Source organism: Vipera berus, assembly GCF_964194415.1.
Source record: "Vipera berus genome assembly, chromosome: 4".
Lineage (NCBI taxonomy): Eukaryota > Metazoa > Chordata > Lepidosauria > Squamata > Viperidae > Vipera > Vipera berus.
This window is the reverse complement of record NC_138206.1, coordinates 86488327-86515517: the sequence shown is the minus strand read 5'-3', so window position 1 is coordinate 86515517 and position 27191 is coordinate 86488327. Positions and strand designations below refer to the sequence as shown.

The 27191-nt window shown below is 37.0% G+C and overlaps 2 protein-coding genes across 8 annotated transcripts in view; both read left to right on the top strand.

Annotated features, from left to right (window-relative positions):
* TSGA10 (testis specific 10) overlaps nt 1–12663 on the top strand; it is a 44653-nt gene extending 31990 nt beyond the window's left edge. For 2 of the 4 annotated variants that reach the window (XM_081326420.1, XM_081326421.1), the window contains exons 15-20: nt 248–433; nt 1493–1702; nt 3981–4183; nt 4637–4741; nt 11474–11608; nt 12372–12663. In XM_081326420.1, the coding sequence (XP_081182546.1) occupies nt 248–433; nt 1493–1702; nt 3981–4183; nt 4637–4741; nt 11474–11608; nt 12372–12396 (864 nt within the window). In that variant the 3' untranslated portion in view covers nt 12397–12663. The remainder of the gene's footprint in view (nt 1–247; nt 434–1492; nt 1703–3980; nt 4184–4636; nt 4742–11473; nt 11609–12371) is intronic. The other 2 variants (XM_081326423.1, XM_081326422.1) reach the window with 2 other exon arrangements.
* A 2067-nt stretch (nt 12664–14730) lies between these two features.
* CRACDL (CRACD like) overlaps nt 14731–27191 on the top strand; it is a 66919-nt gene continuing 54458 nt past the window's right edge. For all 4 annotated transcript variants that reach the window (XM_081327135.1, XM_081327136.1, XM_081327137.1 and 1 more), the window contains exons 1-2: nt 14731–14800; nt 25118–25300. The gene's annotated coding sequence lies outside the window, so the exon portion shown is untranslated. The remainder of the gene's footprint in view (nt 14801–25117; nt 25301–27191) is intronic.

Genomic DNA, 27191 nt, shown 5'->3' with positions numbered 1-27191 from the left:
TCAGAAGGTTGCAAAAGGTGGTCATCTGACCCTAGGACACAGCAACCGTCATAAATATGAACCAGTTGTCAAGCATCCGAATGTAAATCACATGACCATGGGGAGGCTACAATGGTCATGTCACTTTTTTCAGTGCCATTGTAACTTCAAATGGTCATTAGACGTACTGTTGTAAGTTGAGAACTACCTTTAATAGTTTCAGATAGTAAACTAAGTCTCAAAAATAAAATCAAAATTTGTATTTTAGGAGAAAGAAAACGAAGATCTTATGGAAAACCTCCACATGGTCCGTGACCAGGCAGACAGATGGGAATCAAAGTTGCATCAAATGGAAAAAGATTATAACTCCATCCAGAGGGAACTTCTCAGTGTAGAATCTGAGAACCATAGACTGAAAGAGCAAACAGAATCGCATGAAATAGCAATTGGACAAGTAGGTTTTAAAAGCTTCCTCTTATAATCTGTCTCTATCTCTGTTTCTCTAGCTCTCTCTCTCATTTTCTTTCAATGGCTAGTTAGTTGTACAGCTCTTAGATTTTTAAAGATGGTCTATGTAACACTTATTCTTTACCTCCCACATGAGTAAAGGGTTAAAGGAATGTTTTCTGATGCTTTGCATTTATGATCAGATTACAGCAGGGACTTTCAAAATGGATGTTTAAGGGAAAGGTATTGACCATTTGCTGTACTTGATTTTAAAACATTCTGGTATTTCTTAAGAAAGTTTAGGATTGGATTATAGGAGTGGAAAGGCATTAATGTTTATCTCTGGTAATTATGAATCACAAACTTTCAACAGAGCCTGAATCCATCTTTTTAGATAGTAGATACGAGATATTGTAAAGTATTGTCTATGTCTAGTCCGGCTGTTTGAAAATAGTATGCATGTCTTTGTTCATTGAATAATCTTCTTTTTGACTCCAAAACTGAATTTACATTCCCAAAGTAAGATTTTTTTAAAATAATTCTTTCTGTATTAATTCTTAGCTTCTATAAAATAAACAATTGTGCTTTATTTTGAATAACATATATCATTTCCATTTAGTTGCTGCATTATGACACAAATTCTTCAGGATTCACATGGTTTTCTATTTTATCAAGAGTTTTGTTTGTAGATGTAACAGTTGCACTGATATTTATACCACATGATACTTTCAATGTGCAATGAACTTCACATGGAATTCTGGATTGGTCTACTAGTGCTATAAAGTCTCTTAACTCTCTCTCTCTCTCTCTCTCTCTCTCTCTCTCTCTCTCTCTCTCTCTCTCTGCGTGTGTGTATGTGTGTATGTATACATTTTGGTATAAAATGTTTAGTTTTGTTGATGTATTTTTAGATTCTGCTTTTATTTTTATTGACTAGAACATTTCAAAATTAACATAAAACAGAAGCATTTATTTAGATAAACATGCTTATTATTAAGAATTTTTTTCTTGAAGATACTCTTGCTGGTTTATTTATAATATAAATAACTTTTATTTTTTGGGGCAGCATTTAGCATCTGAAAAAGCCTGTAAGTCACAGATTTCTACTTTAGGTAAGTCTCTGGTGAAAATGGAGGAGAAACTTGAGAAAGTCCACCTGGAAAAGGTTTCTATACTCTCAGATTTGACTTCTGCTCGGGAACTGTGCATTAAACTGGACACTAGCAATGAGTTATTAAGTCGGCAACTAAAGAACACAACAAAAGAAGTAGAAAGAGTAGGTATAATATAATTTCGGCTTGATTTATAGAGAGCAAACGTTAAAGCTGAAAACTCATACACATTTTCCTAATGCTTGCATTTAATTCTTCCTGTTCATGGAAAATTCTTTACATGTCAGAATTTTCTCAGAGTCACCTGGACTGGAAATTCTCTATCACAGGAAGTATATTCTCATATCCCTGATTCATAGAATCTGTTAAGGTTAAAGTGGTAACACAAGATTTCTGTAAAATACCATACCTTCAAATGAGAGGGGTGTGTGTATGTATGAGTGAGTGTGTCAATTTTGCTTTGTGGTCCAAGGATTCAGTAGAACACAGCCATATGATTCCAGGAAAATGTACAATTATATCATGCATTTGTTTACATGTATTTCATTCCCACTCTTACATATTCTGAAGCACCTTTTAATCTTAAAATCTGAACTTTGCAGAGCCTTATTTGTTATTTCCTAAATCATAGGCAACATATCTTTTCAGCTACTAGAAAAGAACAACAGCTGTTGCTCTCCTGTCAGTGCTTGTGAGCACACATCTACTTGACCAATGTAGTCTTCTGTTCTAATATCTCTATTTGGGAGCTTGTTTAATTTTTAAACATCAAAGCAGAAGAAAACATTGCCAAATACTACTGTTTTTCATGAACTCTGGTGCCATGATTGTTCTGTAGCAAATAATACATTGTATACCATATGGTCTGGATATACATAAAGCTGCTAAGAAAAGGTAAGTACTATCTGTGCTTATCTGAGAAACTGAATCTTGGATGTGGATTTAGCATATTCGTAGACATAGGGATCTCTGCGGGTATAATTCAAAAAAAGCCAAAAAGGCATGTGTGACTGTATGATTGAAGTCCCAACTCTAGAACCTTGTTAATGCTATCTCATTCTACATTGATTCTTGAGAGATACTTAATTTAAACTTGTCTTTTTTCTTTAAAACAATCAAATATTGCCATTCATAATTGAGTTGATGTATATGAATCCATCATTCATTCTTTTAGGCTCTGGGGAACATGAGTGAGAAAATTTGGGGAATGAATGATAATTTTTTAACCATCAAATCATTTTTATTTCTTTGTGCTAAATATTTTTCATATTTTTTCAAAACTCCTGATATATTTTTTAAATACTTGAGCTGAATAAAAGTTATGACTGGTTCATTTCAAAAAGAGAAATACCTGCAAATAAACTTTAGATTAAGCCAAGGCAGGCAATTGTTTTTGTGTACAGTAGGTCGTGGTTAATTTTAAAAGGGTTTAAGAAGCTCAGAGCACTTCAAGCATGATAATAATGCAATCCTGAAGTCAAATCTGTTGCCATTAAATCTTCTGTGTGAAATTTGGCCTGTCTGTCACTTTGTGCATCTGAGAAAGTGAGTGGTAGATAATGATAGTCTGAAAAAGTACTACCAGTCTTCTGATTTTGACAGCCACTTTAGAAGTTGATATTAAAATCTGGGGGCTATTAAAATGGTTGTGGTATCTCCATGTGGTTCATAGGTAATCCATCTTGATTTAAATATTCTAAATTTATTTAGTGGGTTCTGATATATTTTGTATGGGATGGAATGCCCTACAGTATAAGATTCCTCACTAAGGACTAGGATATTGTCCAGCATATAAAAGGAAATTATAGATTATATTCTGCTTGCATAATTTAGTGTGTATGTACACTGGAACTCTGGAGCTTCAGATCATGTCTTATAATAGTATCAAATTGGGAAAAGGCTTAAATCAAAACTTTAAAAGCCTTAACTTTTAAACCATATATCTCCATGTCACGATTTGTGAGGGTTAGTGTACAGTGTCATTGGTTTACAATAGTTGGAAAGGAAACCACTTCCAAACTGGCAAGGCAAATAACTTATCTAAGAACCACCAGAAAACTCCACTTTCAGGGTTCAGTGATGTTACAGTATTATATTTTGTGATGAAATGTCTGCAAGAAAACCGCCAAACTCAAAGAATACCAAGAATCCAATAATTGGTTTAGTTTTGGATTAACATCATAAGTAAAACCCATTTATTTTTGCACATTAAGAAAGATTACTATACTATCTTCAGAGAATACCACTGTAAGTTCTAGCAGAGAGAGGGTTACAGTTTTTACATTAAGAAAGAAAAGCTGAAAAGATTGATATCCATAGGTACTGGGGGGGTAGGGGGAGGAGAAAGCATGGTATTTTCTTTGCAATTTACAATGTAATCTATCAATTTCTAATATAGTACATATTAAAGAAAATAAGAATGTTCATTATTTTGGCTTTCAGCTTCAGAATGAATGGGAATCATCTCACTCAGAAATAGAACTTCTGAGAAAGCAACTCAACAATGAAAGAATCTCAATTAAAAACTTGGAAACTTTGTTAGCATCCAATCGAGAAAAAGAGTATCAGTCTCAGATGATAAGTCAAGAGAAGGATTCTGAAATACATCTTCTTAAAGAACAACTTACTATGGCTGAAAGCAAAATGTGAGTAACCAGTAGAAATAACACTTAATTATCACAAGAATTGCTGTTATACTTTTTGTTATTTTCATTTTTACCTTCTTTAGGAGACCCTTTATTAGAGTGGAAGATAGTTTATTTAAAAGTTATTTGAAACTAGGGAAACTAAATATTAGGCAAAACAGCATCTATCTCATGGGAATAAAATAGATATTAGAATTTTTAAAACAATTTGTACCTTACTATGAAAACAATTTTGTTCAGTAAAGTTAGAAAAATTTAATATGGGTATTTAATGCCTTTAGACACAGCAAAAATATGAAATTGTTTCTGTTTTCCTTCTGGAAGCTTATCCAACTATTTTTTTTGTATCAAATATATTGGAAGCTGTTCTTGAAAAACTAATCCTATTCTTTATTTTGTTATATTTGATTAGTTACATCCTTTCAGTTTAAGTGACAACTTTGTCCTTTATAGCGCTATCCAGAGTCGAGATTTTTCACAGATCAAAAACACAATTACTCAACTGGAATCTGAGTTAGATATCACCAAAAGACAGTTGGGCACAGAACGCTTTGAAAGGCAAGTGTGTGACCACATTTTTAATCATTTACATCTGTTATTCCCAGTTTAATAATATACATTTTAACTAATTTAGAAAAATCCAGGGCTAAAGTCATTAAATAATGCTACTAATTTATATCCACTAGAACTAAGACTAAAATTCAGCATTGGAGCATGCTTGTTAGAGAACAAGTACTATTTTTTACAATTTGTATTATTTCATGACTTAGTTGGGAATAGACTTCCATTTGATTGTACCCCACAGATATAAATCAGATTATTTATCAGTTTGAAATAAGTCGGATTTTATTTTATAACTAGCAAGTACTACATTTAAACCTTGTGGGTATTTATAGGTTGTTTTTAATAGAAAAGAGCAAGTATATTTGTAGATTACAGATTTTTTTCATAAAAACCTGAAAATATTGCAGACTTCAAAGAATGATGGCTGAATCATTCCATTGCATATTTCATATTTCATTACAAAATCCAATTATTTATAAAAAGTAACTAAAATGCACCATTCCTAATCTTCCTTCAGTAAGTAATCTGATGAGCGGAATAGCCCAGAATTAACTATATCTTCAGTTATTGCCCCAATACTTCCAGACTTCAAGGAAATTCAATAAAATTGATCACTTTAACTTGCCTCAAAACGTACCATCCAGGAAAATATTCTAAACACTGCAGATTTAGGGAAATTACTATTTCTGACTAATAGAGCTACTAAAAACACTTTCAAGAGTATATTCAAATAAAAGTCCAAACTTTTATTTGAATTGGTCTGGAAGTATAAAAGTGCTGACTGTGGGTCCATCTTTAGGTATATTTATTATATTTGTGTGACCTCTACTATCTAAAATAGCTTAACTCTCTAACCCACTATATAATTTCTAAAACAGAATTATGAACCACAAACATAGGACAAGGTATTGGAATAAAGGGTAGAGAGGGGTAATTTGGTTAAATCACTTTTTCTCTTATGCAAATTGTGGAGAAAAATTATTTATTCTGTTGTTATTGGTATGGGGATGAGTTGAGCAAATGCCTACTGCTAGTAAGCAGATTGTCAGGCCTAGCTGACAAAACAATCTAGTCAAAATTCAGTTCTTTATTTGTTAACACTTTATAGACAGAATCTTGCCAAACTAAATCTACACTATCCTAATCTAATGGAAATGCATATACTCTGGAAGTGGATATCCTAAATCTCTTTTCACAATCCAGCTCTGGATTGCATGGTGTCTTGTCTCACACACACACACCCCTGCCCCCAACTTGGAACGTGCTACCTCCTTTCTGGGAACCTGTTGCTTTACTGTAGTCCATCATTCTACGCCTTCATAAACACATTCTATCTCTAGATCCATTTTAGGCAGACTAAAAGCATAGACCTATTTGTACATACTGTGTGTGTGTGTGTGTGTGTTTGTGTGTGTGTGTGTGTGTGTGTGTGTGTGTGCTGTTGTTTTGAAAAAAGACAAACTACAATCACCTTTTGTTATTTACATATTCTAAATTTAAATTGCTATATTATATTACTGCTTTGTTTTGCTCTTTTAATAGATATACTGTATATCTAATTTATGCTTATTTATTAAAATTATACAATTAGACAGTTTCATCCTACAGGTAATTCTTGATTTACAGCCATTCATTCAAGTGATTGTTAGAAAGTATGATGATGCTGAATGAAGAGAGTTATGACCCCTGATGCAGTACTGCTGTGTCATGTTATCAGTATTTGGACATTTGATAACCTGCTTGCCCTTACAGTTGACCACAGGGCATTGCAATTACCCACTTGCCCATCTCTCCCCCATCTCAGCCCCTCACCTGGCCCACCAGCACTCACAAAACTGCTTTGGCTTTGGAGGCCTTGGCCTGCTTCCTGCCAGTTCTTCCCATGCTATCATGCCAGGGTCCATTTACCTTTGCATTATTCCGAAGCCGCTGATAGACACATCCCACTAATTAGGCTGTCCCACTGCCATCCTCCAAGAGGCTTCACTTTGTGATGGTTCAGAAGGTTTTCTCCAAATCACATGGAGAAGGGGCCTTGCAAAGTATGAGAAGAATGATTGCATTCACTAGCTTTCTAGCCTTCCTACCACAATCTTTCTGAAGGATAGCCACATTTGCTAGCTTTCTGGCTAAAAAGCCAGCAAACATCCTTCTGAAGGCTAATCTTACTTGCTAGCGTTCTCATTCTAAAGGTTAGTTGTGTTTGTTAGTTTTCTAGCCTTCATGAACCATTGCAAGAATAGGGGCCATTTGTAGGATGGTGTGAGTTGGCCTCAATAAGTAGGCCACACCTTGTATTGATTGGACACATCTGGCAGCAGCTACAGAGGTAGGTATTCCTGGATATAGTGCAACAGAGAGAGGGCTTGGCCCACCTGGGTGTGGTGTGGTGGGGAGAAAGCTTGGACTGCAGGTCCCAGGCAGGTTTCTGCACACCAGTAGGCACAGGGCCTCCCTGGGACTTTTCCACCCCCTGTGGCACTCTGCACTTCAGTTAATGACTCTCACAACTGCTTAACTACCACAATAGGGAGAGCCAGGATTATAGTTATTAAGTGAAACAGTCATGTGGGCATCTTGCTCAATGACTACTTTGCTCAGTGACCCAAATTTATTTATTGGGACCAGGTAATTTATTGGGACTTATCACAAAGTTTTATAGGCAGGTTTTCTCTGAATGAAACTTAATTGTCCTTAAATGCACTTCCTTCCATGTAAAACTCCCATGATTTAATTTTTAAATACTTTGGGGAGTTTTAAGAATACAGGTAAAACTCGAAAAATTAGAATATCGTGCAAAAGTTCATTTATTTCATCAGAAAAGAGGACTTTGGACCACTGAGCAACAGACCAGGTCTGTTTTTCTTTAGCCCAGGTAAGACGCTTCTGACGTTAATTGTTGTTCAGGAGCGGCTTGACAAGAGGAATACAACATTTGAAGCCCATGTCCAGGATCCGTCTGTGTGTGGTGGCTCTTGATGCACTGACTCCAGCCTCACTCCACTCCTTGTGAAAGTCCCCAACACTTTTGAATGGCCTTTTCCTGACAATCCTCTCCAGGCTGCGGTCATCCCTGCTGCTTGTGCACCTTTTTCTTCCACACTTTCCCCTTCCACATAACTTTCTATTAATGTGCTTTGATACAGCACTTTGGGAACATCCAACTTCTTTTGCAATTACCTTTTGAGGCTTTCCCTCCTTATGGAGGGTGTCAATGATGGTTTTCTGCACAACTGTCAGGTCAGCAGTCTTCCCCATGATTGTGATTCCTACTGAACCAGAATGAGAGACCATTTAAAGACTCAGGAACCCTTTGCAGGTGTTATGGCTTAATTAGCTGATTTGAGTGGGACAGTTTGAGCCTAGAATATTGCACCTTTTGACAATATTCTAATTTTCTGAGATTGTGGATTTGGGGTTTTCATGAGCTGTACGCCATAATCATCACAATTACGACAAATCACGGCTTGAACTATCTTGCTTTGCATGTAATGAGTCTATCCCATATATTAGTTTCCCCTTTTAAGTTGCATTACTGAAATAAATGAACTTTTGCACGATATTCTAATTTTTTGAGTTTTACCTGTAGGTGATGCAGGAAGCCACTGGAAGGAAAACAGACCCTATTTCAAATGTTTATAGTTCAAACCAAATTCAAAATCATACTGCCAAAATTCAGTGACAAATAAATGAATGCTGGTGGTATGATTTCAAGTTATTTCTTGAGGAGGATTTAAGAGGAAAAATTGGGATGATAAGCTTCCAGAAGGCAGTTCCCTTCTTTGCTTCAGATTGAAAGAGAAGAACCTTTAAAATCTATGTTATCAAGTGTTGGTGATTTTGCCACTGAATTTAGTGGCATAGTCTCATGTTGTTGGAACAGATGCTTTGCTGAGAGCTGCATATGATCTGTAGAACATGGATTATTTACCCCAGCCAATACTGAATAAAGATATGAAGCTGTGTACTACATTAAATTTAGCAGTGAGAGAATGGCAGTTTTCTTACTTTGCAATCCATCATTAAATCCTGACTTATTTTGTCTCTTGAAAAAAAAATGTATCTCTAGATCTGGGCAGAGAGGTCTAGAATCACCTAAATACAATTCCAGTGGGCCAAAGAGGTGAATGTTACCTAATAGAGTAATGAAACAGGAGTTAATGAAAAACATAACTATATGACGTAGATGTATTTCAAAGCTGAGCTTGAGTTTAAACACAGAATGATCAAGAAAAATGTTACCATTGACTGACTCCAGAACAGGTAACTTTAGGCTAGATAATTGACTTAAAATAATAGTTTCCTTTATTCTTACTCTCAAACTCAGATTTTCCAGTGGTATTTACCCTGGCTCTGAATAAAATCCAAATGAAATTCCTTTTCCACCCCATCATTCTGTGTTGGAACGAGAGAGATCAGGTTTTTACCTCCTGTGTGACATCCTTTCAAGTATTTGAAGAGTGTGTTTATACTACCCAGTCATCTTTTCTCATATCCAACTCCTTCAATATTTCTTTGTATTACTGATTTTTTTGTCCTCTGATCATTGTTGTCCTTCTAACTCAATCCATTTTTATGATTTTTTTTAAAGTATACTGTTCAGAAATCATCTTGTGGCAAGATGGGCAACAAATACATTTAATAAATAAATAAATAAAATAGATACTTGAGGTGATGGTCTAACCAGAACAGATGCAGCAATTACTATCTGTAAATTTGGAAATTATATATCTGTTGATGCAGCCTAGAATTCCATGTGCTGTCTTTGCAGCTAACATACTGCTACTTCATTCAGTTTGAAATCAACCACAGATAATCCCCACTTACCAAATATTCATTCAGCAATTGTTCAAAGTTATGATGGTGCTGAAAAAGGAGAATTATGAGAGGTCTTCAGAGTTGAAGCTATTGCAGTGCCCATTGTTCACATGATCACAGTTTAGGCATTTGGCAACCAGCTCACATTTACAATGGCTGCAGTGTCCCATAGTCATGTGATTACCATTTGCAACCTTCTACTGGCAGCTTCTGACAAGCAAAATAATTGGGGAAGCCAGTAGGAAATTGCAGGTTGTGATCTTATGACATTGAACTTAACAACTCACAATGATTCACTTAAAGACTGTAGCCAGAACTGATGTCATAATTTTGTGTAGTCATATATTTTACTACGTGCTGTGTAGCAATGGAGTTGCTAATCCCATTTATGGTTGGTAAGTGAGGTCTACCTGTATTCTAAGACTATCTGTGTGATTGCTATGAGCAAGCGAAGTACTCCCTATCCCATTTCTTTCCTTTGTATTTTAGATTCCTAAGTTCACCCCCTCCTCAAGAAGCTATTGCTAGACCTCACTGTTCAGGGCTTGGTGTTTTTTCATTTCCGATTTAGCATCTTCATAAAGCCAGGTCAGCAGTTTTGGATGAGGTATTATCAGTATGCTGATTATACCCAGCGTTTACATATCCCTTTAGGTCATCTGAAAGATGTGGTGGAGTTATGTTCCAGTTCTGGAGGCTGTGGGTGCCTGGACAGGATGCAACAGGCTTCAAAACAACCCTAGCAAGATTAAATGGCTATGGGATTTGGAGGTTTTGAGCCTGTTGCTTGGTTATATTGTATTGGATTGTGGCTTTGTGATTTTTCCCCCGGCTAGTATGGGTTTTATATATTTTTCTGTATGTTCTTATTTTTAATATTGTGAGCTGCTCAAAGCCAGGCCTCCAAGATGGGTGGCCATATAAATCCACTAAATAAATAAATTATGATCTTTTACTTTCCTGATATCAGTTCTGTTTTGGGGGGCTACCACTCTGTAGTCTTCCTTTGTGATCTGGTTCTGTTTTCATTTCTTGCATGTATCTTTTTTATTTCAGTACTTTGTTAAGCTTTTTTTTAGTCACATTGACTTCTTTTTTTACTTACCTTTTATCTCCTTATTGAAACTGCTTCCAAATGCTCTTTTAACATAGCCTTGTTTCTAATTGTATTTTCAATATAATCTTCCTTAAGAACTTTTGAGCTTCTTTTTCCATTAGCTTCTCCCACCATTGCATGTATTTAACCTTGTACTGAGTAGACTGAAATAAAAGGAGATAAAATCACTGTCAAAAGTGAGACCAAAGTAGAGGAAAGGATGTTTGGCAATAGGCTGTGTTCACCATATAAATGGGCCGGAGACCTGAAGAGACAATAGTTGTAAAAAGAGAAAATAAGATTTTAGCAGTCTCTTTATATGTAAGTGTAAAAATAATAATAAACATGCTGCTGGGGAGACTAGCAAAAATATTGTATTACTTTCTTCTGGTCTTTGTATGTAACCAGTAAGACAAACACTATACTAATTAGAAGGAAACAATTTAAATAACTCTAGTCGAAATTCCATAGAAAGCTGGAACTTTGGTCTACATTTGAAATAGTCACTGATAGAATTCCAAGTCACTGATAGAATTCCATCTAGTCCAATTCTCTCTGAACTCAAATGTCTGATATTTTGTTTTAAATATTTTTATTGAATCAGTTACTCTTTGACCTTTATGTGCTGTCCTTACTTCAATATCTAGGCACTTACTGTCCAAAATTAGGAAAAAAATTATTTGTGTCCCTTTTAAAAATCAAAAGTTAAAAATATCCCTCTGAGATTTTTAAGAGACACTAGCTGCTGGACTTAGGAAAGTTATGTGCATTAAGTACTCTTATTTAAATATTTTTTTGAAAAAAAAAATTAGGGAACGTGCAGTCCAAGAACTTCGCCGGCAGAGTCGTACAGCTTCATACCATTTAACTTCTACAATAAGATCAATATCACCTGAACGTTCCCGGCACTGGTCTCCTGAGAGGTCTCTGGATAGATCTTTGGATGGGTAAGAAAATGTCTGTTAAAAATATATCTCCTTTCTCTCACTGTTATTCAGGTAGAGACCTGCTCTTTTATTATGTTACAAAGGCATCCTTAAATTAGAAATTTTCTTTGTTGCTGTTCCACAAAATTGTGCCCAAAATAGCTCATAAAATATCAAGTGTCAAGAACTAAGAGAATTATAATTTTAATTTGTTTTCTTGTGTTCTGAACTGTTTCAGCACATATTTTGGTTAGGTTAACATATCAGTGTCAACCATGGAAAAGCTGGGGAGGGAGGTTGGGGGGTTGGAGCATTTTCAGACTGACAAAAGTACTGTCCTGCACCAAGCCCCCACCTTTTTGCATGTTAATCATGATGTCAGATACTATTGTTGCAATGCTGATTTCATCATCCTGATGCAAGCAGAAGGTTCCTGAAGATGCTGTTGATGTAAACTCATTCAATGATATTTAGATCTCCTCATATCATTCAGTATCTTTTGTTTCCTTTCCTTTTCCTTACCACAAAATTATTGCTTTTGTAAGAGCTTATTTTGGGAGGGACTATCGATTATAGAACTGTATAGATTAAACATGCTTTTGAGATAAGCAATAAAATTTGGCATGTTTTTCCACAGAGACCATAAGTATTACCCAAAACACAATTTGTTGATACCTTTATAATTCAAGAATGAAAAAAGAGATTTATGTTATGTATGTTTGTCTGTGAAAGGATTGGACAATCACCACTGGATAAAATACAAAATTTCTTTCTTCTTTCATAGGGATTCTATGTCAAAGGACTTCTAATTGAAGAAGATATGGAAAAAATTAACATCCGTTATAGAAATACCAATACATGCCAAACCAAACTCAAGATTTATTAAAACAGTTGCTTTAATCCAATTGGTAAAGGATAATGTTCAGAGTGCTTATTAACTGAAGAAGCCTTTTATTTGGGGCATTACAATAAAAGCAATTATTGTTTTATAAAATAATTTTTATTATTAAAAAGATGTTCTGAAATGAAAATTGAACTACACACCATCAAATATATTAAATGAAAAATTTAAACAGCTTCTTATTCTTCATTTATTTGTTGTATCTCAGTTGCACATTTGCTAAATTATTTAACATTTCGAGAAATTGATAGACAAAATCAGTTTTACACAATCATTCAATTCTTGAATTATTTTTTTAAAAAGCTGATGACAAAGTCAGTGGTTTCTATCCCAATTTCTCCTTCTGAGAATGAATAAAGCACAAAGAGTGTGCTGATCTCTGGATACCCACACTGACTCGACTACTCCTGGAGTTTAGGGTATCCAAGGAATAGAGTTTGATAGGCTGTGATGGACGAGAGGGTTGGCAAAACTCATACATATATTTTGTGTAAAGCAAATCCAGTACATCTTCCTTCTCCTATTTTTCCCACAACAATTTTGGACTGAGAGAGACTGACTGGCCCATAGTCACCCAGCTGGCTTTCATGGCTAAGGCAGGACTTGAACTCAGTCTCCCGCTTTTTAGCCTGATGCCTTAACCACTATGTATTTCTATCATAGTGCCATCATTTTCATATCATTTTCAGTAGAATTTCCAAGATTCATTAAAACGTTAGTTTTATTTGCATTGGGGAGATCCACATTACTCATACTTTGACTTATTGAAATCAGTAAAAAATAAATGTCTTAACAAATCATAACTTGAACATGTCCATTGTAAGATGTAGCTACAAAAAATGCCCTAAACTGCATTAACAAAAGTATAATGTAAGATAAGGAAAAGTAATTGTTTATTCTATATTGTTCAGACTACATCTAAAATATTATAAAACTTAGGCAGAACGATTGGCAGCATTAAATATTTAGTCTGGGAACAAGTGTTTTGGGACACATGACAGCTATGAATCTCAGGCGCTATCATATAGAAGACTGGCTTGTTCCAGGAGACAGGACAAGAAAGAATAGGTTTACACTTTACATTACAAGATTATTTATGGTTGGGTATCAAGAAGAATTTCCTCATGATTGTTCAACAATGAAAGATACTCCTCTGGGAGAAAAAGAATTTAGTTGCCATGGAAAAATTAGATGTCTAGCATTAATTTCCTTTAATTTCACAAAACTGGTGAAATTTGGTTAGTTTAACTGATTAGTAAGTTGACATCTTGGGAGTTATCTTTTTAAAAAAACAGAATTTTCCTAGAATCAGTAATGGTCTGTGATTTTCGTAGAATAATTCCAGGTTTGCATACCAATATCCTCTAGTTTTATATGACTAATAAGATTTAAATTGGACTAGCCATTTAAATTGGCACTCCTGGCCGTTTTCTAAAACAATCTTGTTATGACTGTTGAATATGATTATTTTGGCTGATTAGGAAGCTGGAGTTAGAGGCTTGAAATACAGCTTTTCCTCTGGAAATGGGTTTCCATGGAAATTTTGTCACTTACTGCATTTATGCCTTCCAACGGGCCTTTGATTTTATTAATACAGCTGGGAAGATGGTGTTCTGGACTATTTTACCCTATGGTTTATTAGAGGAATTAAGGGGTTAGTAAAATTATTCTAAAACCCTACTGTTATTAACCGTTCTCATTTATCTAGAATACACTCCAGTTCTACCTGCATCAATATCACTGCAAACGTGCCCATTATGGCCAGGTTTTCCCCAACCTTCAAAGAATCCTATTCTTTCGCTTAACTGCCAATGAGCCTCACTGAATGTGAGCGGTATATCCGAAGGCTTGTGCCGTGCAGTAATTTACTTTGTGACCGACGACATTAAACTTCGGTGCAGGAAGCGAAACCGGGGGGCGCATTTTTACAATTCTTTTCCGTAATCAACCTAATCCTCGTTTCTTCGGAGACAAACCCTGAGGAATTGAGCAGAGTTTTCTTAGATAATAAGCCAATACAGGACTGCAATGTCAGGCGGACGCTTTCTTGCCAATGCTTCGGCGAGGAAGGTGGCACGAACGGTCTCAGGAGGGAGAGCAGCGATTCGAGCGAGTCTCCAGCTCAGGTTCCCTCTGCTCAAGCTGGGAATGCCAATGGGTTGCTTCGTGAATGACCTATGTTCCCTCCTCTCGTCTCCCCTGGCAGCGCCCGGAGTTGCGCTCCGCCTCTTACTTCTCGCTCTCGGTCAAGGTGCCTAGTGGGCCTCTCTTCCGCGCTGGCAATCTCTTGCCTCCACGAGGCCGACGGAAAGGTGAGTGCCGCCGCGGCTGTCGAGCGGCAAGGCTGCCGAAGTTTAGACAGGGGAAGCGGCCCTCCGGGTTGGGGCGCACCTGGCGGGAATATAGCTTCCCGTCAGAGCGCGCACAGCCAGCAGGCCAGCCTCGCCACCCGGCTGCGCCTTCAAAGCTCTTTGGTTTCCTTGTGCGCCGCCTAATCCGCTGCTTGTTTGCCCTGAAGGAAGTCCCAGGAGGTAAAAAAGTAAGACTTCTGCTGGTGCGTGCAGACTCGCTTGTTGGCAGCGATAAGTAGGAAGCTGTTTCCTCGAGCAAAGGACATTTTGTGGAACAGTTACCTGAGAGTGCCCGCTTAATTTCCAGAAGATTAGTGTGGATTCATGAGTTTCAGCCTAACCGAGCAGAATGTCTATGGAGATTCTCAGTCATCCAGGTCATGGTTGTCTCAAAGGTGTTTTTTTCCCCCAGAAGGAACTGGACTTTCTTGAAAAGTCCAGTTGCCTCTTGAAAAAGCACCTTTGGAACAACCATGACCTGGATGACTGAGAATCTCCATAGGCTGAAACAACCAAGCAGAATAATAACAGAAAAGAAATCTTGGTTTATTATTTGAACTCCTGGTTCAGGCAGTCTTCAAGAAACTATGGATGGGGTAGTTTTCTTAATGTAAGTGGGAGTTAATCGAGTACTAGCACTGAGATACTTTCTTGTTTTTAGAACCCAAAGCTAGGGCTGTTCCTCAAAGCACAAAGTGTTGTCCGCCCTCCTTGAACCAGCAAAAATGACGGCTGGCCCTGTTGCAGATCCCTAATATGCCATAGGAAATGTGGAACCAGTTCTTTATTGTGTGCAAATTTGCTAAGAGAAAGGATTGGTGGATCAAGTTGGCTTTGCTTCTCTCCCTCCTACCAGATGTCACCAGCCAATGAGAAGACATTCATTCACCCATTATTCTTCTTAAGGTGGATGAGGGCTGAGTAGGAAGTAGGTTTTAATGGAGATCCCACTGTATTAATCTGCCCCACCATCCATGACTGTCACTAGTTAGGCTGGTCCTTCAGATCTCTGGGCCAGGCATTATCCTGGACATCCTGTAAGTGAGAAGCCAGTTTGAAAGATCTAGATCTTCCTATTCTCCAAACCAGAATGGGCATAGAGGACAGTGCTCAGGGGCAGGAGAGTGTTGTGCCAGCTTGTAGTGGCTAGCAGATCTCTTGCAGCCCCTGATAATTTCTACTATTTGACATTATTTCATAATCCATTTTAAAGCCATTGTGATGGAAACTGGAACAGATAGTCCTCAATTTACGTTCAATCACTGTGATGCATTTTAAAACCATTGTGGTGGAAATCGGTACAGGCAGTCCATGATTTACAATAGATCACCTAATAGACTCCCCAAAGTTATGTACCCCCAATACTTAAGGCCCATTTTTGAAGTTCTGATGGGTGCACCCTCCCACTCTGCAAATAATGCGACCACATTTTTGGCAATTAGCATCTGGCCCACATGTGCAGCCATTTGCAGCATCCCACAGTCACATGACTGTGATTTATGAGGTTTTTGCTGGCTGAAATCCAGTTTTCAGCAAAAATGCCTTAAAGCAAACAATGGGTTTGCTTAGTGACTGCAGGGGTCAGTTTACAATTGCAGCATTTGTTTAACAATTGCTGCAAAAAAGGTCATAAAATCAGGTTGGTCATATGACAGTCTTCATTACAACTATCACAACTTACTACTATAATTGGCAGACTCCATTAGGGTCACAAATTGAATACTACCTGTATCATGTTAAGATATAAAAAAGTAAATGCTGCATTCCTTCAAATAAACCTCACTTCTCGAATACTTATTGGGCATGTATTTCCTTGGCAATAGTACAGGAAGTATTTGCCATTGCTACCTTCCATGATGTTTTTCTTTCATGTTCCAATCAAACCTGCAACTTGAACTATACATCTGCAGACATATAATGGCTATCTTCATTTTTTTATTCATTTCAATATGTGTCCAAGTCTTGAAGGTATTTTTCTCAAGACATGTTAGTTACATGATCTGAAGAGATCTATAATTTAGAATTGTCAATTAACTGACATTTTGCAAAGCCAGCTAGAGATGATACAGATCGGTCACATTTTTTAGGATACAAACTGGTATAAAGAGGGCCAAATGGAATAACAATCTTAATTCTCTACAAAGATACAAAAAGTACAGACTGGTGTGTCCACATATATCTTGCCAGTGTCTCTGGCAAAGCCTCCAGAAAAGGATGGGATCAAATACAGGCAGTCTGACTTATGACCATTCAGTGACCATTCAAAATTTTGATGGTGTTGAAAAAACAGATTTAAAACTTCAGCCTGAAGTTACAGCCCCATGTGGCCATGTGATCAGAATCATGTAATTTGTAGGAATGGCACGAGCAATTTGGAGGATGAAACATTCAAAGGATTGTGTGAATGGGATGCCAGCTTGGAGAATGGTGCAAAGCGGCCTCTGAAAAAAGGCCTGCTATTCGCTATGCTGTTGGGCCAGGATGGGCTTGCTAAAGGTTCTAGGGGCACTGTGTCTCTGTGCCACACTGCCCCCCCCCACAACTCACACATGTGCTGCAAAGCAGTCATGTGACATTTTGCTTAACAATCACTTTGCTGAACAAACAAGATTATGGTCCCAATTGTGGTTGTGAGTGCAGGATCACCTGTATATAAAATTTATTTTAGCATTTAATGGGCGTTTTGAAGGCTATATGGTGCCCCCCCCAACTTTTCTGGCATCAAGCACAGGTTTTAGAAGAAAAATTGTCTTCCACAGTGGTGAGGGGAGGGGGATGGTTCATGTGCAACCTAGATCCTGTACATGCATAGATGAAGCTTTGCTCACTCGCGCTGCTTATGTGGTCTGGTTCCTAACAGGCCATGAATCGGTACTGGTCTGTGGCCTGAGAATTGGGGGCCCCTATTGTAAGGGACAAATAAATGTCTTGAGACTTGCGAGTCATTAAACATTGCAGCCCTTAACAACAAAAACATGAACTTTAACATGAACCTTGATCTTACTCACTTCAGATTGCAGCATGCTATACAAAACCTGCTATGACCCTCAGATCAAAGGAAGATAGTAAACTAAGCTAGGCAATGAAGTCTTCTGAAAGGACTTAGTTTTTAAATAATTATGTGCCATCAAGTCAGTACTGACTCTTAGTTACCACATAGATATTCTCCATGATGATGATCTGTCCCTTATCTGGTCTTTCAGATCTTCCAACAGTGAGATGGGCAGTTATTCAAATTTGATTAATAAATAAGTAACTAATTAGTGTACTGTAACTGCTGTTGGTTGTCTTCTTCTCTTTTCTTTTACCTTTTCCAGCATTAGAGCTTTCTCCAGGGAACTAGATCTTCACCTAATGTGTCCAAAGTAGGATACTTAATTATTGAGTTCTATTTATTTACTCGGAGATTAAATTGAAATGGAGCAAGTTTAGTGATTTGTTTCAAACTAGAGGTAGTTCTCAGCTTATGACTGGTTGTTTAACAACTGTTCAAAGTTATGATGGCTTGGAAAGGGTGTTTTATCGTCCATAAAGCACTTTCAATCATCCTAACATGTCGTATTGCCCATCCCCAGTTACATCATTGTGATCTGGGTGCTTGGCAACCTGTTTGCACTTACAACTGCAAGCAGCACACAATCATGTGATTGCCATTTGCACGCTTCTCTGCTGGCTTCCCTAAAAAGTCAGTGGAGAAGCTGGCATGGAAGTTGCAAGCTGCTGTTACCTGCCAAAAGATTTCCCATCCCTTCCACATATAGGTGGCTGCAGAAATGAAGCTTGGATCTTCCTTTCTGCAGCCCAGCACAGGAGTTCCTCTCCCCTCCATATGTGGAAGAGAACAAGTGTGCTGGCTGGAGAAACAAAGCAGGGATTGTGAAGAAGGGAGAGGAGCCCCTTCTCTGGACTGGAGAAACAATGTGGGGATCCTGAAGGTTCAAGTTTCCTCCAATTACATTTGCAATTGGGAGAGTCAGGATTGCTTTCACTGAGCGAAGTGGTCATGTGAGTATCTTGCTTAATGACTCCTTTGATCAATGACCAAAATTCCAGTCCCAGTTGTGGTGGTATGTGTTACTCATAAGTGAAAACATTTCAGAAAGACTTTAACAATCATATTTCCCTCTTTTTGCAGAAAACAAGATTTTTATAAGTTATTGCAAGCTTTTTAGATAACAAGTAGGTTTTTTATTTTAAAAGGTAGCAATCTTGAAAAGCTACCAACAAAGCCACAGTTTAATAGTAGTCCAAAATAAACATCCACATCCAAGCTTACAAAACTATTAAAAGTATTTTAATTATTTTATATATACCAGTATTACAGCTTCTTAGTTAGGCTTGATGAATATTGGGTTGAGATAAGATGAGAATGTTGTTGAAGATAAGTGGTTATAATGTTTGAAATATGGCCAGCATTTGCATTTTCAGAACTGAATGGTCAGTGATTGATTCTTTATTCAAATTACTAGTTATCTTATTTGGATATCAATAAGTGACAGACTAACATTAAGCTAATGATCTTATAATATGTAACTTAATTACTGAGTCTTCCTACCACTTCCATTTGTCGCTTTTCTTCTCTTTGTCCCTGATGAGGAATACAAGTAGTCCTTAATTTACAAAAATTCATTTCATGGCCTTTTGAAGTTACAATGGTACTGAAAAAAGTGACTTATGACTGTTTTTCACATTTACACTTGTTGCATTATCCCCATGGTCATGTGATCAAAATTTGGATGCTTAGCAGCTGACTCATGTTTATCACAGTTGCAATGTCACAGGCTATGTTATCATCTTTTGCAACCTTCTGATGAGCAAAGTCAATGGGAAAGCAGACTCACTTAACAACCATGTTACTAACTTAACAAATGCAGTGATTCACTTAACAATTGTGGCAAGAAAGGTTGTAAAATGGGACAAAACTCACTTAACAACTGTCTTGCTTAGCAACAGAAATTTTGGTCTCAATTGTGATCGGTAGTTTGAGGACTACTTGTAGTAGGGAATTCAAAAGTCTTTCTCCCAGGTTGGCTGGTTTAATCAATGTAACCTAGGTACAGATTTTCTTCCTCATATGCCATGCCTCATGTGCCATTTCAGAATGTATGTCATTTGGTCTTGAATAATTGTGGTTGTACAACATACTAACCCATAGTTAACTGAATCATAGTTTATTCAGTTAACTCTCTTTATAAGTTCATGTGATAAATTAATCCACAAACTAATGTTATAAAATGTAGTGAGCTGTGTGAGTTCAGTAAGTTCTAACAGCTCCATCAATATCTCTTCCTACAGCCTGCTCCCCAGTTAGCTTTCAGTTCCTGTTACTGAGCACTATATTACCCCAGTGCTGGCCAAATTTCAGAATTTATTGATCTCAGTCAACCTAAAGAGGGTTGGTGAGCCTAAGTAAAACATTTTTTTCTTATTTCTGATTATACATTAAAGGTAAAGGTAAAGGTTCCCCTGCACATGTGTGCTAGTCGTTTCTGACTCTAGGGGCCGGTGCTCATCTCCGTTTCAAAGCCGAAGAGCCAGCGCTCATCTGAGGACGTCTCCGTGGTCATGTGGCTGGCATGACTAGACGCCAAAGGCGCATGGAGCGCTGTTACCTTCCCACTGTAGTGGTCCCTATTTTTCTACTTGCATTTTTGTGTGCTTTCGAACTGCTAGGTTGGCAGAAGCTGGGACGAGTAATAGGCGCTCACTCAGCTACACGGCACTCAGGATTCGACCCACCAAACTGCCGACCTTCTGATCTTGGACATGTCTCACTGAGCAAAGTTTTGTTTTAATCATGGTTTTTTTTTCAGTGAGCTGGAGTCAGAGCAGGTTCATATGACATGTTAAGCTGTAAATATAGCTGGATTGGTTAAATATTGTGTGTGAATTTGTGGGAGATTTGTATTAATGGCGTTCAAGCTATCAAGAAGCACTGCTTCTTCTCAGTGTCCCAATTAATAATTTATTGTTCTGAGCTAGTTGTGTTATATAAATTATGGTTCCTTTCCCTCTAAAGCAGGAGTGAGGAACTATGACCCCATAATGGCTCAGGAATTCTGGGAGTTGAATTCCACAGATCATAACAGGGCCATAGTTCCCCACCCCTGCTCTAAAGAATAGTAAGATGGAAAAACAGGTCTAGAGCTATGATAGATTGTATAATTATAATTTTAGCAGGAGAAACACATTCTATTACATTTTACTTTACTTTCTCTATCAGTTTTCAGTGCTTGTCTTATGGCAATGGAAAGGCTATTCTTTCTTTATAGGCTGCAATAAGAATGGAGTAGAGTAAAAATGGTAGTGTTGCTTGGTTACATTTTATCACTTGGGAATCAGTGCTCCACATGGCTCAGTTTGCATTAGACTCCAAAGGGATTTCTCAAGTAATTTATTAGTGAAATATGCTCAGGTGGAAATAATATTTGTCAGACTTTAATTATTATTTTTTTTTTTTATTGAAAAGTTTTAAAATACAATTTTCCTTTAAAAAACCCCCCTTCCCCCTCCCTCCTCCCCCCCTACCTCCCCTCCTCCCCCCTCCCTCCTCCCCCCCCTACCTCCCCCCCTCCCCCCCCTACTTCCCAGAGCTGAATACAAGGTATATATATATAAAAAAAAGCAAACCTAAGCAACCATATACTAACAACTATAAATTCTAAAATCCATCACTCTCTAGCTTATATAGGATAAAACAAACCTTAACAATATTAAATATATATATAAAAAAAAACTAGAATAAGAAAAGGACACTCTCTAGCTTATATAGAATGGAACAAACCTTAATAGTATTAAACATATATTAAGGACAAAAAAAAAGGAAAAAGAAAAAAAAACCCCTTCTCAACCCTATACTTAATTATTATACAAGTGTTCTTCCCAATTCATATTAATAATTGAAATAATTACTTTTTTAAAAAAAGATATAAATGTATGGGTTCAGTATGTGTTGTTAACATATTTTAAAAGTTTCATTATTGTTTGTTTAGGATTCAGAGATGGATGTTTTAATGATGCATGTTTCTACAGAAGAGACGGGACTAATTTATTACTTTGGAAGTTTGTGGAACTTTACATTATAACACAATATTCATTTTAAAATGTTTGAATTGATGTAACTGTAGTGATCCTAGCAAATACATTTTACAGGGTCATTCTAAATGCTTGGACCAGCAGAAGATTTACCATATTCTGACAGTATTCCATATATTGTAGGTAAAAAAATTTGGAAAGAATTTTTGCGTGTCTCTCAGTTTTTACCTCTGTAATAAGGGGGCTAGAATTTATTTATTTGGTTTATGTGACACTCCATTTCTGAATACTCTAGCAGTTTACATAACAACATAAAATTCAATTTATACTATAAAAAATCATAGTATAAATGTAACAGCAAGAAAGCTGATTAAGTCCCAATGCCTTTTTGTAGAGTGACATTTTTTGCAGTTCTTTGATAATATAATAGAGAAAGAGAGAGAGTGGTCCTAGAGACTGGGGAACCATCATTTAGAAGGCTCAAGCAAGGGTCCCTGCAGATCACATTCCTTCAGATTTGTAACTCTGAGCAAGAGAGCAGTTTCAACATAGAAAAGATGGTCTGGGAAATATCCAGTCACTCATTTATATAGTAACAACCCAGAGTTCTCACTCGAGGCTCAACTGATCAAACTTAAATTATCCTACTTTGTATACCTTATGTGGAGGCCTGGCATCTCAAAGGAAGGTTCTAATGCTGGTTAAGGTGGAAAGAAAGAGAAGAAGATGATCAGCAGCAAGATGGATAGACTCAGTTATGATGGCAGGGAGTGCACCATTGGAAGACCAGATCAGAGACAGTTTATTTTAAATTCACCACAATTTAAAATAAACCTTGAGGTGAATCAAGAATCACAGGCAGAAATAACAGGAAGTTGGCATTCAGATAAAAGGTGGCTAAAATTCATATGCAGTTGGATAGGTGTTTTAGAGCAGAATAGCTGAAACTGACTAGTATTTGTAGTTGAAACTGGTAAATGCAGGGAAACTAGCAAAAAAGCAGCAAAAGTGTAGTTTATCATTCTCCATTTTCTGGAAAGTACACATGGAAAAATGAGGCTGCTGTATCAAAAGATAAATAGCCTCATGGATGTAATTTCAAAATATAGTAGATACAAATTTATTCAAATACACCATTTCTTGAAATACCGCTGGTTTGCTTTCCATTCCTCTATCTTCTTGAAAGCCTGGGAATAAATTAATTTCCCTTCAGGATAGTATTAATGGAGAGGACAAATGTAGGAGAGACATGAGTACAGTCAAGGCTATCTAGTGACCAGAGGAATACCTTCCCAACTCTGCTCACATCTACAATAGGTCAACTTGTCTTATCTCCAAGATAATGAATTGACAAAGGCTTACAAAGGTAGGAGAGAAGTGGAATGTCAGTACTGCTATCATACACTTGAGCTTCGTATCTGCTAGCTGCCAGTTTGCTATGAACTATGGGGAGAAGGAGCTGGTTGGGAGAGGGGAGAAGTTAACTACTCATCATACCTTCCAGAGACACCAACTTAAGGTCAAAATGCTGGGAATGAAATGGAATGGCTCACCAACCAGCCTCCTGTTGAGATAGTTCCCAAAACAATTTATTCAAATATAATTGGACAATAAGGGACCAGCAAGGGGGAGGAACTGGACACAGAAAGTTAACTGGGAAAATCTGTCATGCAAACTTCAGTTTTGGCTTTGCTGTGCTGTAATCCACTTGGCCTTTAGTAAACTAAACCTTTCACACTGAATGGAGTTAAGAGTCATTCTTAATTAAAGGACCAAGGGGCATGACTGACATAGTATTGGTTTCAAGGAGAAAATAATCCTTAGTCCAATACCCTTACTGATGACTCAAGGCTGTTGGATGCTTGAGCTAAGGATTGGATGAAGTTAGTGTTGTGCAATTAGGGGGAGTGTTAAGAGTGTCAGAGCAAGTAGAGGTGGGACCACAGAACAATACATATGGGGAAAGGGAATTCTCTTTATAGAGCAGCCCACAACCCAAAGCAGTTATTGATCACATAATTTTTTTTTGGGGGGGGAAGTACTTTGCTTCTATCAGAAGCACAACTATAAAGCAAAATGGCATTCTTGTAGTCTTTGAAAACAATATATTTTCTCTAGGGGTGTATAATTGAATATTAACTATCTTTTTCCACAAACTATCTTAACAATTTCACTTTTGAGATTTCTATATATTGTGTAAAGTTATATATCCAATTCTAAGGAACTGTGGAGACCATAGCTTCCTGGGCAACATCAAATTCTAGTAAGAATTCAGGTCAGGGACTCCTTCCTTGTTTCCTAGCAACTTCGGATAGTGGGGCTTTTTCTGTTTGAATGAAATCATTCAGCAACGGAGACCAGGATCATTTGCACGGCCCAAGGCGATATTTTGCATACACTTGGGAAGAAGCTCTGTAACATAACACATTCCTGCCTGTTTATAAGAGGAGGGCTCTGCCGTTTAAATCACATTGAACCAACATTACTTCAGCCTCCTTTAATGTGAAGAATAGGATTAGGATTCCGCTTTTATTACTGCTTTGTTGGTTGTCAAGGTGAGGCATTTATCTTCCAACCATGTACTTTCCTAGTTACTGGATTTGGTAAATCAAAACTGTATTCAGGTAAAGACTTCCACATCCTATTGATCTAACTGAAGCAAAGATTTCCAAAGATTTCTTGGTTACTAATGCAAACAAAATAGAAGAGAGCAAGCATTTTTCTATTGTACTTAATTTAATTAGGAATACTGCCAAATGTTGCTTATTGTTTCCATTTTTATAGTGTAGGAAACAGCCTTTACATTTTTATGATTAATCAGGTTTGATGTAATTAAAAAAACTTTGTTGGAGTGATAGTATAGTATATGTATATGACCCTCAAGAAAATTGATACATTGTTGACTATGATAATAATGTAAATAAACTGCATACATTTTTAATGTTTTAAAATGAGAATTCTCTACAAATGCAGCTTTTCAATGTTATTTTGCTTATTTAATTTATAAGTATGCAAAGCAGACTATGAATTTTAAATTTAAATTTCTAAAACTTCTTTGTGTTTACTGCTTTTGTTTATGATCAACATTTTGTGAATTATGTATTAGAATCTTTGTTTAATTTATTTAAATAAATGAATCCTTATTCAGATAATGAAATCAAATCATACTTTGGCTAGATTCCCAGATCACATTATACTGTAATTTTGTTTGTTTAATTTTGTCTTTGCATGATATTGAAACAGGATATTCAAGGATACCATAGAACAGATAGATGACCATGACTTCTCCCTTTTTCTGTGGATTGCTTTTGTGGACCTTAAATTCAGTGTGGTTCCTTGATCACAAATAAATAATCTTCACATACTCAATTTTGCAAGACTAAAAACCTAGCCTAATATTGCAGAAACTGTGCTAGATCACTCAAGGTCAGTAATATCTCCTTGTACTACTTCTTGCCATATTGGTACTATGTTTAGGCAATTGCTTTTTCTTTTCTCTTAATTGTGACAAGCCAATATGGACAATAGGTAATCATATCTTTACCACTTTTACTGAAGCCAGTGTAAACTATCCCTGCCAATAATAATAATAACAATATTTCTAAATTAACACAGTTGTAGGGGTCTTAATTACTCATATATGAAGTCACTACACTGTTAGCTCTTGCCCTCCTTTTCAGCAGTTATATGGACAAGATATTATGTTTACCCGGATTACAACATGATAGATTCATATAAAAATGAATTTAGTTATCTGTGCATACATTGCTATTTAGTTAATTAAAAATTATTGGTAATCTCTCCTAAAATAACTAAACTCATGACCTAACTATGGCTTACCAGATACTCTCCTACATTCTGTATTAGATTTATCAGATTTACTCTGAGATGCAGAACTAGAAATCTAAAGTTGAAAAAGCTCCATGTTTCTGCTTAGAGGATAAGTATGAATATGTAAGGCATTTAAATTCTTCCTTCAAATTCCTGCGATCTTCGGATTCTGCTTCTAGGCTCAGGGAATGTGTCCGCTGAGCGCGAGGCCGCTAGTGTGGCTTGCTAGCCAGCCTAGAGGGGGGGGGAAATGCTTCTTTCCTCCGGCATGTGCTGCCGACCCCTCGTTGACTTCAGCTCTTAATTGGCGAAGCAGGATCCCACCCTCGTCGCCACTGTTAAGTAGTGGGCTCTTTGGTGCAGGAAGGAAGACACGAGGCTGAGTACAGGATAACACATACTTTATTCTTGCTAGAACTGTACTGAAACTTGGGCTGCAACCAGCCACAATATATAGTCTAGCCCCTAGGCGGCAGCCAATGGGTTTGAACCCACTCTTGCCGCCTGGGGCTAGCCAATTGCAGGACCAGAGACAGCCAGTCTGGGTTACTGGAGAGCCGTTGGCTGCTCCAGCAATGGACGTGGTGTATCACCACAAGCCCAGTACATAACAAGTGACATATGACCATTTTTCACACTTACAACCACTGCAGTGTCCCCATGATCATATGATCAAAATTCGGATGCTGGGCAACTGGTTCATGATAGTTGCAATGTCCTGGGGTCATGTGATCACCTTTTGTTACCTTCTGACAAATAAAGTCAATGGAGAAGCCAGGTTCACTTAACCACCATGTTACTAACTTAACAACTGCAGTAATTCACTTAACAACTGTGACAAGAAAGGTCAAAAAATGAGGCAAAATTCACTTAACCATTTTGCTTAGCAATGGAAATTTGGGACTCAATTGTGGTCGTAAATCAAGGGCTACCTGTATTAGGTGAATAATAAAATAATAAAAAAGGATTGGTTGGAAACAAAAACTATTATATCATAAATGAATGCTAGAGCAAATGTTTCATTCAGCAACAGAATTTTTTGGCTTGATTGTGGTCGTTGAGGACTACCAGCATTCTAAATGGCGTTGGAGCCTCGTTTCTCTGTTGTTATTGGCCTCATTTGCCACTCTTTACCGGTTTTCTTATTTGTTCGTGGTTGGGTTTTTTTCTGTATTGTATTGTATTTTAGTCTTTGGGTTATACTGTGAAGAGCCCTGCATCATTTGGAGTTGGGGGCAATTAATTTCCAAAGTAACTGTTTCTGCAGTCAAGATATAATAGTGATAGTTAGATCATTTTGGATATGCTATCTGAATTGATTGGTGCTTATTGATTTTTTATTTATTTGTAATAAACAAATTTATTGAAATAAACATTGTCAAAGCAAAATTTTCTATATTGGTATCCCCTCAAAATAGCAAGATTACAAAACCTAAGCAATTTCTATAAGTTCAAAGTTTATACTGTACCACATTTTATCACATGA